The 18,252-nt window shown below is 49.1% G+C and overlaps 1 protein-coding gene across 6 annotated transcripts; it reads left to right on the top strand.

The window, feature by feature from the left end:
• Nucleotides 1-1,317: 1,317 nt before the first annotated feature.
• Nucleotides 1,318-17,034, top strand: LOC114870086 (glutaredoxin domain-containing cysteine-rich protein 2). 6 transcript variants are annotated; one of them, XM_055514552.1, is made up of 7 exons: nt 1,318-1,751; nt 8,193-8,369; nt 9,020-13,154; nt 13,381-13,564; nt 13,731-13,840; nt 14,783-15,016; nt 16,161-17,034. In XM_055514552.1, the coding sequence occupies exons 3-7, from the start codon at nt 12,849-12,851 to the stop codon at nt 16,332-16,334; spliced, it is 1,008 nt and encodes a 335-aa protein (XP_055370527.1). In that variant the 5' UTR covers nt 1,318-1,751; nt 8,193-8,369; nt 9,020-12,848; the 3' UTR covers nt 16,335-17,034. The 6 variants fall into 6 exon arrangements, with proteins under 6 accessions (XP_055370527.1, XP_029030610.1, XP_029030611.1 ...); XM_055514550.1 differs by lacking the exon at nt 1,318-1,751 and adding an exon at nt 6,686-7,495 and having other exon boundaries at nt 7,593-8,369; XM_055514551.1 differs by lacking the exon at nt 1,318-1,751 and having other exon boundaries at nt 6,686-8,369; nt 9,020-11,461; nt 12,104-13,154.
• The last annotated feature ends 1,218 nt before the right edge of the window (nt 17,035-18,252 follow it).

Below are 18,252 nucleotides of genomic sequence, written 5' to 3'. Positions count from 1 at the left end.
GAGAAAATCTACAGTCTTTCATCATCGTTAATATAAGTAGAGGCTCCTAAAACAGAGCCTTGTGGTTCACCATGTAACTGACAAGTGATCAGTTTTACATTTTGTGCGTTCGCTGTGTTTCCCTTCAACCAGTGACACACACACAGTGGCCTTACGTCATCTGGCTCACGTTCACCACTGCGTCTCAACCATTAGAGAGCAGTGTTGCCCCAGATCTGGGCCTCCGCTGTGTTTTCTATTACCACAGGGGCTCAGAGGGGTGAAATCAGTCTTACGCACTGATCTAGGATCAGAGCTGGGATTTCCACAGCAGTCGTAGAGGTCAAGCTCTGGAACAGTGAAGCCTCCGTTAAGTCAGCAGTCAGTCGGCGACCGCGAAACTCATCTGTGGAGACGACGGTCTCCGTAGATGAGAGCGGCTCAGAGCACAGACGAGTGCGTGACATATGCAGATGTGCAGTTCCTAGACACGTCTGAGTCACATGACTGGGCTCATGTATATCAGCGGAGAGATCGGCTGAAAAACCATAACCATGAGCAGAAGGTGAGGCGTTCCACAACTGGCTCGCTCCACCTCCATCACCCTCCTTCCTCCCCCATTCTCCCCCTCCTGACTCCACGGTGTGAGTGTGTGCGGGGGGGAGAGGTGTGCAGAGACCGGCTGAGCTGGAGCATCCGTCCCCCTGGTGATGCTGCTATCCAGGACAACAACCCCCACCTGGGGTTTACATAACACACACACACTTCCTCACTCTGTTCATATCACTTTCCCTCTGATATTGTTTCCTTTCATCCCCGACCTCCCTGCCGCTCTCTCCATTTTTCATCCTGTCTTTCAAAGCCATCATCGTTGGAGGGAGGAGGGCGCTCAGCCGCCGCGTCGCCTGCAGCTGGAAGCCTTGGCAGTTTGTAGAGTCTGAGTGCTGTGCTGCTGAACTGACTCCGCTTGTTTTTAGGTTGCATGCGCGTGTGTTTGTGTGCGATGATTGAAGCTTGGTATTTGCTGGCATCGTTCTATTCCTCAGACTAAGCAGGCAGTTTTACAGATTTCTTTTTATTCTGCTCTGAAGACAGACAGCAGAAAGAAGGATTTCACTGAGGGAGTGATTTGACTTATACACAAGGATTATAATTCCAGAGATTTGTCTGCTTTTGTAGTCTTTGTTCTGCTGCAGTAAATATATATTTTATTCCTCACAGATAAAAAGAATTATCCTTAAATTCCTTGCATGTTAAGAAGAGGATATCTTTGACTGTGAATTCAGTGTGTGTGTGTGTGTGTGTGTGTGTGTGTGTGTGTGTGTGTGTGTGTGTGTGTGTGTGTGTGAGTGATCGCATATTGATCGCATATTGGGTTTGGGCACGTTAAGTGGTTCAGGGTTGAAGAATGAATTTCAGGTAAAAAAAACAAAAAAAACTTCAAAGTTGTACTTCAAAGGTCGGTTTTAATTATAAATACCTTAGGTGTCAGTGAGCTGAAGCAATACGCAGCAAGTAAGTGATATGGAAGCAGCCAAAGCGTCACACGTTCTGCTGTTCTTTACTTTCCTGCCCGGGAACGTTCAGGAGCGAGCGTTCCCCCCACTACGAGTCACATGGAGCATCATAATTCATCAGCGGCACCGCTGTGGTGCCAGGACTCATTCAAGGCCAAACGCTCCCAGCAGCCAATTCGCTCCTTCACTCAACCAGGTGTTTCGCTTCTTCCTTCTGCTCCGGATCTTTTTCTCCCTCCAGACATCTGAGTCCAGGTGAGATCCCAACACTTCCTGCTTCTTCCTGCAGACAGCGTTTCACCCTTTTTGTCTATGCTTTGTGCACCTGTGGAGCTTCAGTACAATGAACCCCCCAGATGCTTAAAGAACCACCGCCTCTTTGGACCAAACACATGCTCGGTTTGACGCGAGCGCGGATCATGAAATGATGAAAGTCTAAAAGGCTTCCTTCTGCTGCATCTGTGCGATCACCGTTTGATCCTCGCCCTCCAGGCTTCGAGTACCATCCTGCTCGATGTCGGCGCGGAGCAGCAGTGTCCGACTGAAAACCTGAGGGGTAAACATTCGCTCAGAAGGTGATGTGATGGCCTCTTTCTTGTGACAACTTCAAAGCGAATGTTTAGGTAATTCCTTCAATTTGCCTGAAGGATTTTTTTTCACCGCTCTCCATTTTAATGCGAGTTATGTCACACGGGTTCCAGACCTCGCAAGAACCGCACAGGAACCCATGGATACGAGCAGCGCGAACCCCCAGCGACGGCCAATTAAACCTGGCAGTGATCTGCTGAGTCATGGTTTCCACTTTGATGCATTTATATATAAACAGGTCTTTGGCTGTGGTTGCGCTCCCTGCTGGGATGGATTTGTTCGCTCTGCGTAACAGTGATGCGGCTGGAAAAACATGGCTGATTCATGGCGTCACTCGGACTCCAGCTTCCAGACGTGAACTAGTGAGGAGCCAGATTCCTCACAATGATTTCTCCTGTATTTTGGAGACAATTTGGAGAATTGTATAGATCTACTCTCTCCATGTGTTTAGTTAGGGCAACTGGCTTCTATGCAGTGTCCACAGTTTCCTTGTTTATTGTCATGGTTATTTTGAACAGCACGTGCATCAGAGCGTTAGAAGCAGCAGCTTCTTCCACTGCAGGAGTCATAGAAATGTAACAATGCACCGACTGGAAGGAACTGTCATTTCAGACCAGGCTTGACGTCGTCCGAGTGCATGTACTGCTCGTTATCCCCTCTATTTACCGCCGGCTGCTGTGTCAGAGAGGGTGGATGCTCCAGGCTCTGGGGCTCCAGTCCTGCAGCATCTCTGTTCAGTCTGTGGGCAACAGCAGAGGCTGCTGCTGCTGCTGCTGGAAAAGGTCAGGAATGAGGCACAGCAGCACCGTCTTTATTAGTGGACCATCAGGTCCATTTTAAATATGTCTGAATTTCTCTCCCCAAAGTTCAATAAGTGTTGTTGAGAAAATGTTTTCTTTCCTGACGATCTCTCTTTAGTTATTTGTTGTTGCTGGCAGTAAATCCTTCTGTTTTGCTCGTTTCTGAGACGTAAATCTCTGCTGTGCAATTACCTGCCACCGCCTCCAGGACAATATCATCCAGCTCGTCCTGTCGCATCACTTCTGTTTTTGCTGACCTGTGTGTCTTTCACATAACGTTCGTCCCATGCTGTGAGTGAGTGAGTGAGTGAGTGAGTGAGTGAGTGTGTGTCTCTCAGCTGACGTGATCAAAGGTTGTTACAGGCCAGCGTGCGTTGCATAATGCTTTAAACTCTAGGACACACACACACACACACACACACACACACGCGCACGCACACACACACACACACACACACACACACACACACACACACACACACACACACACACACACACACACACACACACACACACACACACACACACACACTCTCACTTCGCCAGCGCCAGCAGATGAAAGGACATCCACATCAATGGCACGACGGTGTGTGTGTGTGTGTGTGTGTGTGTGTGTGTGTGTGTGTGTGCGTGCGCGTGTGTGTGTGTGTGTGTGTGTGTGTGTGTGTGTGTGTGATTCCTACCAGTCAAAAGGCTGCAGTGCCTCAGTAAGTGAGGAGGAATGTGTAGGTGTGCACTGCAGAGGCATTTGCACTGGTGCAGAGAAGAACAGAGGCTGAGTGTGAGAACGAGCAATGCGCAGGCTTTCAGTCTTTGGGATTCATCACCATCCTCGACTGTCCCCCGTGCTCCCTCGCTCCCTCGCTCCCCCGCTCGCTCGTCCCACCCATGAGAGACTTGGACAGCAGTTCCAGATGTGTTCTTATCTTAACTCCAAACAGAGCCCCGGCCATTAAACTATAAGAGCATCTGACTCATGCTGGTCTGCTGCTGTTGGCACAACAGTTTTAGAAATACTCCACATAATAACAGTCTGCAACAAACACTTCAATCAATTACACGTTTCCTGAATGTAACCGTCACCCACGGCGTGAACCACTCGTTGTTTATCACTAATGTGTGAGGTAATGTTTGCAGGGATCAGAGCCTCCTCACACGTGTTGTACTACTTTTTATTTCCATATTGTGCCATTGCATTTTAATACTGAGTCAGTTGCACTGAGCAGCCAGTCTGAATCCACCTGATCAGACTCTATTTATTTACTTTATTTTACCTGTGGATAGTATTTGAATGTGGCAGGGTGCGTGCATTTCAAGAGAACAAAAACAGATCACCTTCAAACCGGAGCGTGAGCCGCCACTCGTGATCTGTTTGAAAGTAGGTGAATAAATGAATGACTCGAACAGTCGCTGGTACCGGCGTGGAGCTGAGTTTTCGTCTCAACGGACGTATAGAGAGGTGGAGGATGAGAGCTGGTTCTCACCATTCAGCGTGATCATCATAATCAGATAGTGGCCCCCCACCAGGTAAGTGGATTACCTTATCGTAGCCCCCACCTGTGTGCAGGTGTGTCAGACATGTCACTTGAAGATGTGACCAGAGGGGGGGGGGGCTTCATTCTCCTCCTCCTCAGCCCCTCGATCAACACGCAGGCCTAAAAATGTCCATGAATTATATCTCATGTTCTTTAATTACAGTGGTTTCTTGATTGATTCAGTTCGTAGCTGTTCCCATGGGGACAGCGAGACAGCAGAGAATAGCTCATTGTGGATTAAAAAGAGCCCCCGAATTGATCCTGCTGTTTTAAATATCACGTTTAGTGGTGTGAGCCAGTCGTTTTCTCACATCCACCACCCGGCACCAGGGCGGCGTTGGATGAGGCGCTTTGTGCCGAGGTCATCGTTTCTTCCAAAATAAAATAAATATATACACATGAATCCAAGAACAGACGTAGAGAATGTTATGAGCCTGATGGCTTCTTTATCAATACAACATACAGTAGTTTCAGACCCTGTGTTATATGTATGTGTTCATACTGGATGTGAACTGTGTTTGGCAGGAAATCATCCACATCATCGTGATTTGCTGCACCTCCCAATCTGACAACATTATAACAAATAGTGGAGATGATTTGCAGCTACCGAGGCCCTGATCTCTCTGTGTGAGACGTCTAATCAAAACATAGTCTCAAGAGCGCGAACAAGTACCAAAGACTATAAATAAACCCAAATCCGGCTGCCTGTCTTCCTTCAAACGCAGCCCGGGCTGGAACCGCGCAAGCGTGTCCAATCTAGAGCGTCTCGGCGATGCAAACATCTTCTGAGGATGACACGTCAGTCAAACCAACAGGAAAACAATGGATGCGATGAGGCATGGAGGCGCGCACGCGTGCACGACACGCACATATGGAAATGGAAGCACGTGCACGCGTGATGCACAGAGACGGTCGCCAGGATGGAAATCAGTTCAGAGAAGCAGGACCTGCATTTGACTTTGACTGTAGAGATGATGATGATGAAAGTGATCACAGCGAGAAAAAATGAAGTAAATGGTCAGAGAAAAAGACGCCCTTCAAGAGAGAGATTAGCTGTGAGAGGCGGTTACACCGGGCGAGAGAGAGAGAGAGAGAGAGAGAGCTACACGCTGGCAACAGGGATTCAATTACAGAGCATTGTTCTGACTCCCACACTGGAGACACCAGCGAGCGTCAGTCTGTCAGTGGAACAGCAGGGCAGAGCATACAGTACAGTATGTATTTATACAGCACACAGTGATGACAGCGTGTGGATCTGACCCCAGGCCAGCCCTGCACAACACCAGCAAATGAACGACAGGCCCCCGGCCTTGAGCCAACACCTTCATCAGCCACGCTGCATAGGACGGGAGCAGAGACGCTCCAGAGTGTGACCTTTGACCTTTGGGCTTCCCTTTCTTCCATTCAAACGCAGCTCAGACGGACGCACGCGAAGCCCCCAGCTTCATAATGGACCGCTGCTCCCGGTAACTACCAGGTATCAGCGCGCTGACGGCGGGTCATCAGCGCTGGGGATGAATGCGCCCCATTATTGGCGCGAGCGTCGTCGCAGCGGTCGCCCGTACGTCCGCGCGACGAACGGAGGTGAACGCGGCCTGAGGACGCGAGCAGAGAGCGGGCTTCGCTCTGCGGCTGCGAGGCTGCGTCCGTGGCTAACGCTTGGGTGAAAAGCAGTTTTTATCGCAGATCCCCTCGCTGCGCCGTAGTAATAGCCAGCTTAGAGAGACATCCACAGGAGGTCGCGGGAATAAAAAATGACGGCGGCCAAAGGTCAAGGAATTACAGGAAGTGGGACGTGATTTAAGGAGGGAGCGTTTGGAAGCGGCGCCGCTAAAGTTTTTAGCTGTCGTTGCATGAATCACATCCGGTGGTGATTTTACGATTCCGCGCTGAAATGAATGAGAAGCTGTTCCTGCAGCATTGTAAGGTCATTTAAATCACCAGTAACACCTGCCAAAGGAAAAATCCATAGCTCCATAATCCATTAGCCGGCGTTGTCCTTCCTGCAGCCGTTTCATATCGATCGCACTCTCCTTTATGAATATGAAGCGAAATCATGCAATTCTATGCTCAAAAGTCTGACGCAAATCTGAGCAAAACACAGAAAATAAGTGGAGGGGACTATAATTACTCAACTTATTATCACTTCTGTGACGTATCTCCAGTTTGTTACAGGGTGAAACTAGAGCATAGGTTTCAGGGGGAAGTTTTTATGGCAGGGTGAGACGGGGGACTATTTATTTCACAAGCCAAGGTCTGGAATATGACAAATCCTGGAGAGGAAACCTGTTTGGGGCTAATGGCGTAGTGCATCATCTGTGGTCTCCTTCTCTCACCCACCATATTTTGGGAACGTTCGGAAGAATTAAGCAGCGGAATGCAAAAGCCTCTTCTGTCTGTGTTCAAATACCTGAATACCGAGCGCTCGTATCGGTCGTATTGGTCTCATCAATGTCTTCCAATAATCATGCTTTGGAAAAATGTTTAATGTCGTATGACTTAAACTGAAACCTAAAACTTCATCTACACACAAAGCTGATGTTGTATTTGTCTGTTTTTATTCTCTTGAAATGCTTAAAATGACATTATTATAAATAAGCTTGACTTTGGCTTCAATAATTAGACTGCGGTCTCAGTGCTGGAGACAAACTGTGATCATTCGTGTGAACAGAGCCTTCTAACGTTGAATTAACCCAGTGACATTCAGTATTTTGTGTCATTTTCTGTCTGTATCTGATAATCGTGCAGACGACTACAGGCTTTGAAAGCGCAGCCTCTGAGCATCAAACAAACCTCAGAATGTGCTGCTGCGATGGAATTGGACGCCGCTCAGAACGTCCGGGAGGAGAAACAGGAAACCATCAAAAGAGGTGGCATGAGAGACAAATGTGGGAGGGCGGAGGCAGACATCAGGGACCGAAGGGAGGAGACCAGAGATGGAGGTTCAGGAGACAATCATCCACAATGGCCCCGCTCAGCCCAGTGCTGTCAGAAGGGATCATCTGACTGAACCATGATGAACCGCAGCTCTTTGCTACAGTTTGTACAACGCGCCTTTAAGGACATCAAGCACCAGGTGTCACTTCCAACCTCCATCCGCAGCGGCTCAGGATCAGCAGCGACACGGAGGCCGCTGACAGCTGAAGTGATTTACGCTGATTATCTGCTTTCAGTGGCACCTGTCAGCGGGTGGGACGGATTAGGAGAGCGGGCGCTTCGTGAGGCTGACGCGCTGGAAGCAGGAAAACGGGCGCGTATGAAGGCGCGTCAGATGCGATCTGTGGCGGCCAGACGTTCGCTCCGTTCTGCGTGAGCGGCCACAGCCGTCGCGTATCGAGACCTGAGCTCTGCGGAAAACACAAGGAGGGCCCTTGTGGTTCCACTGGTCGCATCCAAATGCATGGATTCGTCTGCAAAAGTCAAAATGGCCAGATGGTGATGGGGAAATGTCACGGTGGCTGCAACGCGTGACCTGAAGGCGTTTAGTGCCTATTGGTTTCAGGATTTAGATTTTTATAGTTGCATATTATATTTATTATTTATAAGATTAGCACTGCATGCTAAATAGTTGCATTTCATTGTGTAGTTTGCATTGCCACTGTTGCAGAGGCTTTTTAATAGCTCATGCACCAGTTTCCCTCTGGCACAAGGAAATTAATTTCGCTTTAGCGATGCTAGCGTTGTTGTCGGTCTCTGAATTATTTCATTCACATCTTCTTTTGTGCCTGCGCTGGTGGATGTGCGATATCTCTTGTTCTGGGCTTATCGTGCAGGATTCAGGATGCGATGGACGGGCTGAGTGGACAGCAGCGCCAGGCAGCAGACGAAGCCGCCTTTTGTTCGTGTAAGAAACAAAAAACGTGGGGGGAAGAAGACGCTACGAGGAGCTCACAGACACAAACGCACAGGCTCAGACGCAGACCTGAGACGCAGACCTGAGGCTTCTGCAGGTGAGCAGAGGTTTTGTGAGGCTGCTGATGCCTCCTGCTCTGATAGATGCGCGGCGATGCCTGTTATTTTGTCATTTCTCTGGCATAATCCCATTTTGCATGCTCATGTTATTATAAATGTACAGCGTTTCCCTCTAAAGGTCATCTGTGGATTTGGAGCCTATAATAACCAGCAGTCATGTAAATGCAGCAGAAAGGAAGAAGCCTATTATATCTTATTGTCATTTTCAACTGGCTGCGATCGTGAACCTATTTTGAATGTAACAAATTTACACTTCGTTTTATTCATGTCCCCTATTTCATTGGGCATAATGAAACCTAAAGGAACAGAAATGTGGGGTTTTGCGGCATTTGGACGAACAGAAAAGTTATTTCTGGGCAGAAGGCCTGCAGAGACAGTGCTGTGAGTGCTCCGCGTTAATAATGGAAATCTGCGACAGCTTGAAGCGCCGCGTTCGACTGAATGCGCTGCAGCGCCAGAGCCCCAGCTACAGGATGTCACACACATCATTATTAAACCAATTATAATGCTGGATGGAAAAGGGAGGAGGGGGCTGGAAAGACGGCGCGGATGAAAAACAAATGTGACACCTGAGGGAATTCATTTGCAAATATTGTACAGTCACAGAATACGTCTCACAACTTTGCAGGCGGCCGACGGTGAGGAATCTGCAGCAGCGTTTGATCTCTGCATCAGGACCCGCAACTACGGCTCCTTCCTTTTGTCTAAACGGCAGAGTTTTGCTGAGACGCTGCAACCGCGGGAGAAAAAAAAAAGTCAGAATGGCTGAAAACCGCTGAATCCTCAGATTTGTTTTGGTTGAACTGTACATTGTAGACGTTGCCTCAACCTCACATGCATTAAAATCCCATTAAGACAAGCTATTTACACAGGGTGTAATAGAGAAATGATGGCAGTGACCTCACCGCCCACTCAAAGTTCAACATTTAAGAAATTGTTCCATAAATGTAGTTTAATGACAGACATTCCCTGGAACGCTGAGGTCTTTCTACTGGTCTGTTTACTGGATGTGGTCCCTCTTCTCATGACGTCCACCACGCTCCTCTCTGCGGAGAAGCCAGAGCCTCTTGAAACGAGAGGCCGCGTCTAAAGCCAAGGAAGCCGTTGGAAGACGACGCCTGCAGCCAAATGCGCCTCTTTTTGCTTCACTGGTTGTTTTTTGGAAGGATGGGAATAAACAACAAAACTCGAACATCCTGTTTATGCGACTACATCCTTGATGCTGAATGAAGTCACGGAAATCCCTCTGGGTCACAAAAACGAAATTTGCATCATTTCCAAAATAAAAATAGGTTAAAATTTTTTCCAAAATGTTCCTTAAATAAACAACGCTTAGTGACTGTTATTTACACAGACTTGTGTTGGGAGGTGCAGGGAAGTTAGCGAGGCCTCAGAACGAGCCGTGCAGCAGCCTCCTGCTCCCGCGGAGCAGAGGATGTGCTGATTCCTCACACTTTCCCCTTTTGTGAGCGAGACTTTTATTTTGTAGCGATGAAATGTCACCGCGGGTGCAGAGATCACAGGGAGCTTCCTGTCTCGGCCGCGCGGCTTCATGGGAGCTGAGCACCGTCGCCGCGTCACGCAGCTAATTAAAACCAGATAAAAAAATCCGTCCCAGTGAAATATTAAATATTAACTTGGCCGTGACTTGTAACATCTATCATTGGGTCGACACTGTAATTAAGATAATGAAGTGTAAATGCATTAGAAGTTCTATTTAAAACACTGTTAGGACTTTTTGAATGCTCTGCTGTGTGGATCCTTTTAGGGCCTCACTGTAAACTCAGACAACTTGAGCGTCGGAGTTTGTTTTAAACACTGGACAAGTCATTTATATGTTAATTTGAGATGGGCTCTACAAACCTTATCGAGTCCTGGGTGGTGACAGTGTGACTTTCCCAACTCAAAGAAATGTCTTTTTATGAATCTGTTATTTAATCATGTTCCCTGTCGCATCCCGACAGACTCCTAAATGAGGGAAGGAGCCCGACGACGCGTCGGTCCTGTTCTGCCCTCGCTGTTTAGCTCTCCGCTAAAGTCAGGCACGTCCTGTGAAGGAAACACAGATAATTACTTTGGGAGCAGTTACAGCTGTAATGAAACTAATGAGAGGGACTCGTAAATTAGACAAAGCACAGCCCCAGTCTGTCGGCTGAGCAGCTGATCTTCTCCCTTTTCTCCGCGTGTCCTTCAGGGAAGATGCACCGTTAGCGCTGACATGATTTAAGGCAAATATGGTCTTCCACGTTCATCCGTGGCTTTATCGCCCCTCCCTTATCTCTCCTTGGTTCCCCCTTCATAGTCCCATCCATCTCCAGTTCCAGCCTCTCACTTTCCCCTTTCTTCCATCTCTGTCTTTTTCTTCCTCTCATATCCGTCCTCCCTTCCTCCCTCCCTCCCTCCCTCCCGACTGTCAGCCGCCCGGGGGCAGAGCACAAGAGTCAAAAAGCACAATCCGAGTTCAGGGCTGAAATGGGGAGAGAGAGAGAGCGAGAGGTTGTATGGTTGCACTTTTCTTCTAAAGCAGCGACGCTCTTATTTTTTATATTATTACTAAAATCTGCTGACTAGAAGAGGGAGCTCAGCATTACACAGCTCATGCAGTACATTCTTTCCTAAAAAATAATACTTCTGGATAATACACCCCACACAGAAACGAAATCCACTGTTTCTGACTGATCTGTGTTCAGTTGTTGGCCCGGTGCTGCTGGAATGAGAGTCAGTCGGCACCATTACCCGTGGGAGGGTGTCAGAAATAGTGCTGGCAAAATAATAAGCAGGTGCCGTTTAACCCGGCGCACTTCCCTTTGTGTGCATTAGTCACACAGGGCAAATGTTTGGAGACAGAGGAGGAAGACGGAGACGGAGCGCAGAAGCAGGAGCAGAAATGGGGCAAAGGTGTTCGGCTCCACAGTGAGACGTGCCACACACGAGGGGGGAAATAATCAAAGCCAACACCCACGCGCTCCAATGAGCCCAAAAGAGCTGCGAAAATGAGCCTCATTGATACAGAGCGTGGAGCAGCGGATGCCAGTCTGTTCATCATGTCAGTACCTGAAGCGAGGACCAGGTATCAGTTTCCTGTGAATATTCAGACTTCTGCGTGTCAATGTGTGGCTCCATGACGTGCGGGGACTTTTGCTGGTTTCGATCCGTAGCAAGAAGGCGCTGGAAGTGAAGTCTCTATAGGATCTATAGGCAGCAGGGAACGCGCGCTCACGTTGCATATTGTATTCAGGCCGATAATGGGGATAATAGAATACACGTCAGCTGTTAATGCGCGGACACAGAGAGGCAGATTCACTGTGGCAATCGTTTAAAGCGAGTGCGGCAGGAATCCTGGCACATTAAACGATTCCGTCGGCGCCACGCGCCCAAAACAATTTCTTGCTTGAGCGGCCGTATTTGCTTGTTCTGCGGTCTGATTAGGCCGAGTCTCAGCCGGCGCAGGGAGGCCGCGCCCGCATCGAGCGCCGACGCCTAATAACATCGTCTGTAAGGATAATTGTGAGATTGATCCAAACATGCATGTGGGTAATGGCGTTCATTTGTCACATTAGTGATCAGTGTATGAAATTAGCTCCTAAAGATGCAGAAGTTGCCCGACGCCATCAGCCGTTTCTAATTATGGAACAAATATGGAATTAGTGGAATTATGGAGTGGGTATTTATGGGTTTGGCATTAAATATCTATTTCTTTGGATGTTCACAGATTCGACGCAGCGCGTGACCTCACGGTGGCCTGAGAGGAACGAGACAGGCTGTAATTTCAGCTGTTGACGCGGATGTGATCAAAATCTTAAATTAGTCCTTGGACTCATGATGAAGCGATGCTCGGAGTAATGCTGACAGTTGCAGACAGATGAATGAAGCCCCGTTAGCTTCGATAGGAGCGGGACGGGCCCGTTCTTTAATAAAATGAAAAGGGAAACAATTGCTTATCAGATGCTCATAACGAGGCTGTTATAGCTTTAATTGCAACGTGTGTGTGTGGCACTTCACCGCTTCAACGGGGATCAAATCGTTTCACGCTGGTCTTTTTGGCTTTTAAGCAGAAATCCAGCTGGCCACAGAAACACAGGCGGCGACTGCGAGAACGTGCAGCTCGTCGCTCAGCGGTGACGGATGTAAATAGATTTTGGTCGAGGCTAAAGGTTTTCACTGTGACAGCAACAGACATCAAACGTCATGTTTGCTCTTCAACACTCGGCTCCAGTCCAGTGATAGGCAGCCACACACACACACACACACACACACGCACGCACGCACACACACACACACGCACACACACACACACACACACACACACACACACACACACACACACACACACACACACACGCACACACACACACACACACACACACACACACACACACGCACACACGCACACACGCACACACACACACACACACACACGGCTCCAACTATTCTATTCTGGTGATCATAATTATTTGATGGCGGAGCTTCTGGTTTCTCCGTCCCCCTTTTGTACACACGATCTGGCTGTGAATAATTCAGCGCAGGCAGCTGCAAAGGCGGGTGACTGGGAAGAGCGCGGCAGTGGAGCTCAGGAGGCCGGACGCACGGACGCTCCACCGTCCGCCTGCCCTGCGCCACCGGCGGCCTTTCGCACGTGCACGCGTCGGGCTCCGCCTTCACGTCCGGACGCCGCCGGCGCTGCGGCCGCTCGCCCGTCGGCCGCCATGGAGGAGCTCCAGAGGAAGATGAGCCAACGCTACGAGGACACCAAGCCCAGGAAGGTGAGCTATTTACAGGACGCCTCTCAACTGCATGGGGTTGAAGCGCTTCCATAAAGGTGCCGCGTCGGGTGAAAGACTCAATGAGGACGTCTCTCAACGAGCATCCGTTTGGATCCTCACGGCTTCACCGCCAGCGGCAGCGGCGCCTGACGTCAGGGCAGACACATGAACGAACCCAGGTTCTCTCCAGCCTCCCTCACAGTGCGGCGCGTGTCCGTGTGCGCAGGTGCGATTCAAGCTGGCGTCGTCCTACAGCGGGCGCGTGCTGAAGCACGTGTACGAGGACGGCCAGGAGCTCGACAGCCCGGAGGAGCAGTACCCTCACAGCTTCGTCCGCCGCAAGCTGCCGCCCAGTCAGCTGGAGACGGAGCAGCTCTCTGGGTTCCAGGACGCGCCTGAGGACCGGCAGGGTGCGGCCAGAACCCGCCTCCACGCACGGCCGGCCCGACCAGCGGGTTCCGGTCGCAGTCGGCCCGGGCCTCTCCGGTCCCGCGGACACGCTGGCCTGTAGGAACACAGCAGGGTGCCGCAGGTCGGTTCAGGACTGATTCTCCCGCACATTTGTTCCGTTTCCAGGCGTTTACCCTCCGACGGGACTCATCGCCCAGAGAATACACGTGTACAGAGGGATGGGAGGCTGCAGGCCGGCTGCTGGTGCGATGGAGGAGTCAGAGGGTGACGCCAAAGTGAGTACCGCACTGTGAGTCAGGGGCTTCAACTGTGTGAGCAGCGTCAGGATGCCCTGGATTAAACAGCATCCGCAAAGGACCCTCCTCCACGCGCGCACACAGGCGAACACACGTTCCTAATTATCAGCCAACACAAAGTAATTAAATAATGAAGTCATACATCTTTAGAACGCACACGAGCGAGACTTAAAATAGAAAGTGGGATGAATCCTTGGTTAATTAAAGCATCAGCTGCTCGCTGCTCAGTAGAAACTCGACAATAATTAAAGTGGAACCACAACAACAACAAAACTGTTGGTGTGACAGGAAGAAGCTGCAGTAGTGGCTTCATTAGTGCAGCTGAGTGGGAGGTCAGTCTCATCACCTGCTGCTTTGCTGTCAGTTTCATTCTTTTATCCTCTAAACAAAGTCAGATTTGGCCCTGCATGGCAACAGAGGCCAGGCTCCGTTATGTTTATCAGAGGAAGACGACAATCTGGACCCGGTTTATTCCTACAACATTAGTCAAAGGGACGGCGCCGCGTCCTCGAGGACCGGCTCTACAGTGAAGCATCCGGTGGGTTCCTGTTGGTTTAATAAGGAAAAGAACAAAAACTGTGGGATGCTGCGTGTGTGTGTGTGTGTGTGTGTGTGTGTGTGTGCGCGTGCGCGTGCGTGTGCGTGTGTGTGCGCGTGCGTGTGCGTGTGTGTGTGTGTGTGACATGCACAGACACGGTGACCTCTCCGTCCCTGCATCTAACGATGCCGACTGAAATCAGCATTAAAGGGTGCATTCGTAGAGTTCGTCCATACGGGTGGTTGCTCAGCTGCATTCATCTGAAGGTCGTCTCACCCAGAAAAGGAGCAGGAACGTTCTGTAGTAACCATTAAACATACATGTTCTCAGGGTTATTCATAGGTATTTATGAGGCTTTCTGTGGCCTTCTGTGTTATTTCTAGTCATCAGTGTTGGACTTCGGCAAGATAATCATCTACACCAGTAATTTACGCATCATCAGAGCCCCGCAGAGGAAACCGGAAGCTTCGCGGCACCACACGCTTCCCCCTCTGGACCTGGAAGGACTCGCGAAGGCCCGGGAGAAGGGGAGCAGGCGGAAAGCTAAGGGTCCCTCTGCACAGGAGCGCGAGGAGGAGGAGGAGGAGGAGCAGCCGATCAGCCACACACAAGCCGAGGTAATGGCCCTTAGTCAAATTAATATCAGCCGCGTCTCCGCTCCTCAGCCGCACCTCATCCTTCGTTCCCTCTGCGTTCACCTTTGCCAGTCCTCTCCTCACTTTATCTTCTGCTTCCTAGATAATAACTGCAGACACTCTGTGGAATGGTGTTGTAGTAATTTGAAGCCGTTCGCAGGGGGGTGTTCATATCCGGCAGCCTCCTCTGCGTCTCCGTGCAGCCGCCACCTTATTTGTCCTCCATTCTTCCCTCCGTCTGCCTCCCATCGTCTTCATTTTATCTGTCAGCTGTGAGCGGATACTGATGAGTCCACGCTTCCACTCTGCCGCCGCAGCATCTGCCTGCTAAAGTCTGCTCCCGCTCAGCTCCTCCGCTGATTATGGCTCTCCACACATCATTTTCTCACCCCTTTACTATTTACTATATGTTCTCTGCCTTTGGAAAAAAGAAATAAATATAAATATATGACCTTCTTGTGCTCTGTCAAGTCAATACAGCATCTAATTGTCTTTATTTGTTCATTTCTACTGTAGCTACTGTCGCTCAGGAAATAATTTGAGAGAAAAATCTTTCTGTTTAAATGGGCTTCATAGAACTCCTCTTCTAAAGTAGTCTGTCTCTGTCGTTTACACTGTTTTTCTCTGCAGCTTTGCTCATTTCATGAAATATTACTGAAATTATCACTCTGAGCATCGCGTGCATTTGTCTGTTAAGACAGTAGTTTATCAGCCAACGTGTACGTTTACATCATATTTCAAAAGTCTTGGTGACGCTGAAGTTTTGTTACTTACTTGAACGATGTTCATCTGAGGAACAACATGTTCGCTGTTGCGCTGTCAACGCTGTTTGGAAAGACCTAAACTCAGTCTCAATGTGCATCATCCCGCTGCTAATCTACAAGCAGCCACTGATTTTGGAATGTCCAGTTCTGGCCAGCCGCCTGTAAATGTGACATTTTCCCACAGCTACTACACTGTTTTACAGTCACCAACGTAGGGACGCTTGAGAAACACAAATAAGGCGTTTTGTCCTAATTCTGGCCTGTCTCCCCCCCTCCCACACCCCCCCTTACCCTTTGCTTAACCTCACAGCTCCTGTCTCTCGCCCCCTCCTCTCTCTCTAATGTGTTTCTCCTGTGTCCAGGAGGCAGACAGCTGCCAGCATTGTGGCGGTTCGGGCTGCGCCCCCTGCTCTCTGTGTCACGGCAGCAAGCTGTCTATGCTGGCGAACCGCTTCAATGAGTCCATCAGTGATCTGCGTTGCCAGGCCTGCTACCCCCATGGTCTGGAGAAGTGCCAGTCTTGCTCCAGCAAATAGCACCGTTTGGGCGACGCTGGCGTCTGGCAGAGAGCGAGAGAGCGAGCGGGCGGGCGAGCGAGGAGGGCCGAGCTGGGCGCGAGCCTGTGTCCGAAGTGCTATCGCTTCGTCACAATGGTCTCAGCGGCAGTATTGCCCCAATCCAAAATGTTCTTGGTGGGATGTTTCAAAGCTCTACTAGGAAACATAAGCCATCGCTGGAATGAGGAGCCGCGTCTGCGGCAGGCGAGAAAAAAAATCATAAAAAACAATTACTGTGTGCAGTGGACATGGCTTGAGACAACACAAATGCATAATCACCCTTATGCTGTCACATTATTCTGCATCTGCACCTTTCTTGCTGATAAAACCTGGTTCCACCACAGAGTTGTCAATTTAATTAAAGGTAGAGTAATATTTATTTTTATGGCCTCATAACGAGTGCAAACCATCCGTTCTGGATCAGCTGATCCTTCAGGCGCCCTTTGCTAATAAGCTAATAATCACAATGAATGCACAGTATAGGAACCAAGTCTGCGTTGGTGTGATGCAGTGTGACAGGAGAACCGTGGCCGGATCAGGAGGTTCACTTACAGTATGGGGAGTGGGATGATGTATTTTTTAATTAATAGTCTCGCTCTCAGGTTATTGCCGCTGCAATTTGTCTCAGAGCTCCACAGTTTTGCTATGTGAATCAAATAAAACACCTGATTAGTTTTCAGTGCCTGTGTTTTTATTGGGTCCGACAGCCGCGGCCTGGGTTGAGCTTGGTTCTGGGTTATTAACACACAAAAATCATATGGCTCGTTGTTGACTCTGTTGTCTTTTCTCCACAAACTTCAAGAATACCCCATAAAGTCCACAATGACTGATATTTTATGATTAAACGTAGCAGATGCCGTCTATAAAAGTAATGAAGCTCGTCTTGTTTTTTTTCTGAATGCGCACAAATTTTCCCTTCGCACTGAGCCCTCATCAATCACAGCACACCAGGACTGTTTGATATCATGCTTATTGTTGTAATCTAAATGAATATCCTGCAGCCAGAGCAGCATCATAATTCAAAACGCAGTGTCTCTGCTTGTGTGGTGTTTGGAGCGTTTTGAGTGGGTTAGGAAGATTTGCTTGTGTGTTTTTATCAACCTGTAAAGACACGTCAGTAAATAGAAATGCCCACTGCATAATTCCTAGTGGTTCTACTCTACAAACCCTCAAACCACCAGGAATATTTTATATCTATTTTATTCTAATATGATGCAACAAGAATAATGAAATGAACCACTTTCTGTATGCACCAGCATTTTCCAGAAAGCCCTGAACGCATCACGCAGGAGTTGGTTTGGACTCCTGTCTGCAGATTCTTTCCTCAACTTTCTCATCCACCTAATGCATTGAGCTGTGGGATATTTTGCAGTGGCTGCTGAAGTGGCATTTTTCTGCTATTCCTACTGTATGCTGCAAGGCAGAGATGATCAATCACAATCAGTGTTAGCAGTGCAGAGTAGTGACCACATATTGTAGGATGTCTGTGCCCCAAAGTAATGTCAGAACAAGCACCCTGGACCATTACAGCCCGCTATCTTTGCCCTCATACTGTACCTAATTGTGCTGGCGTTTCCATTATTTCACCTCTCTGTGTCAGATAACCTCATCCAGGTAAAGAACAGACTTTATAGCTTATCAGCAGCCCGACCAAAAGCCCCATCAGCAATCGAATTCCTGCTATTTGTGGGATGAGGACGGCTCAGAGTCTCCAGCCTAGCTCATTATTTATTCTCCTCTCACTCCCCCTGAGTGGTCTGCTTAAAAATCTGCAATCCATATGACAGTGGGAACTTGGCTTTTTAGCTTTGTCATTGCAGCCTCCGTTCTCAGTCCGTGTGTCACAAAGGAGCCGGAGTGATGGAGACCTGGGTCACAGAACTGCTCCCTGTCCTGC

Source organism: Betta splendens, chromosome 14 (genome assembly GCF_900634795.4).
Source record: "Betta splendens chromosome 14, fBetSpl5.4, whole genome shotgun sequence".
In the NCBI taxonomy this organism is placed as follows: domain Eukaryota; kingdom Metazoa; phylum Chordata; class Actinopteri; order Anabantiformes; family Osphronemidae; genus Betta; species Betta splendens.
This window is presented reverse-complemented; position numbering and strand designations above follow the sequence as displayed.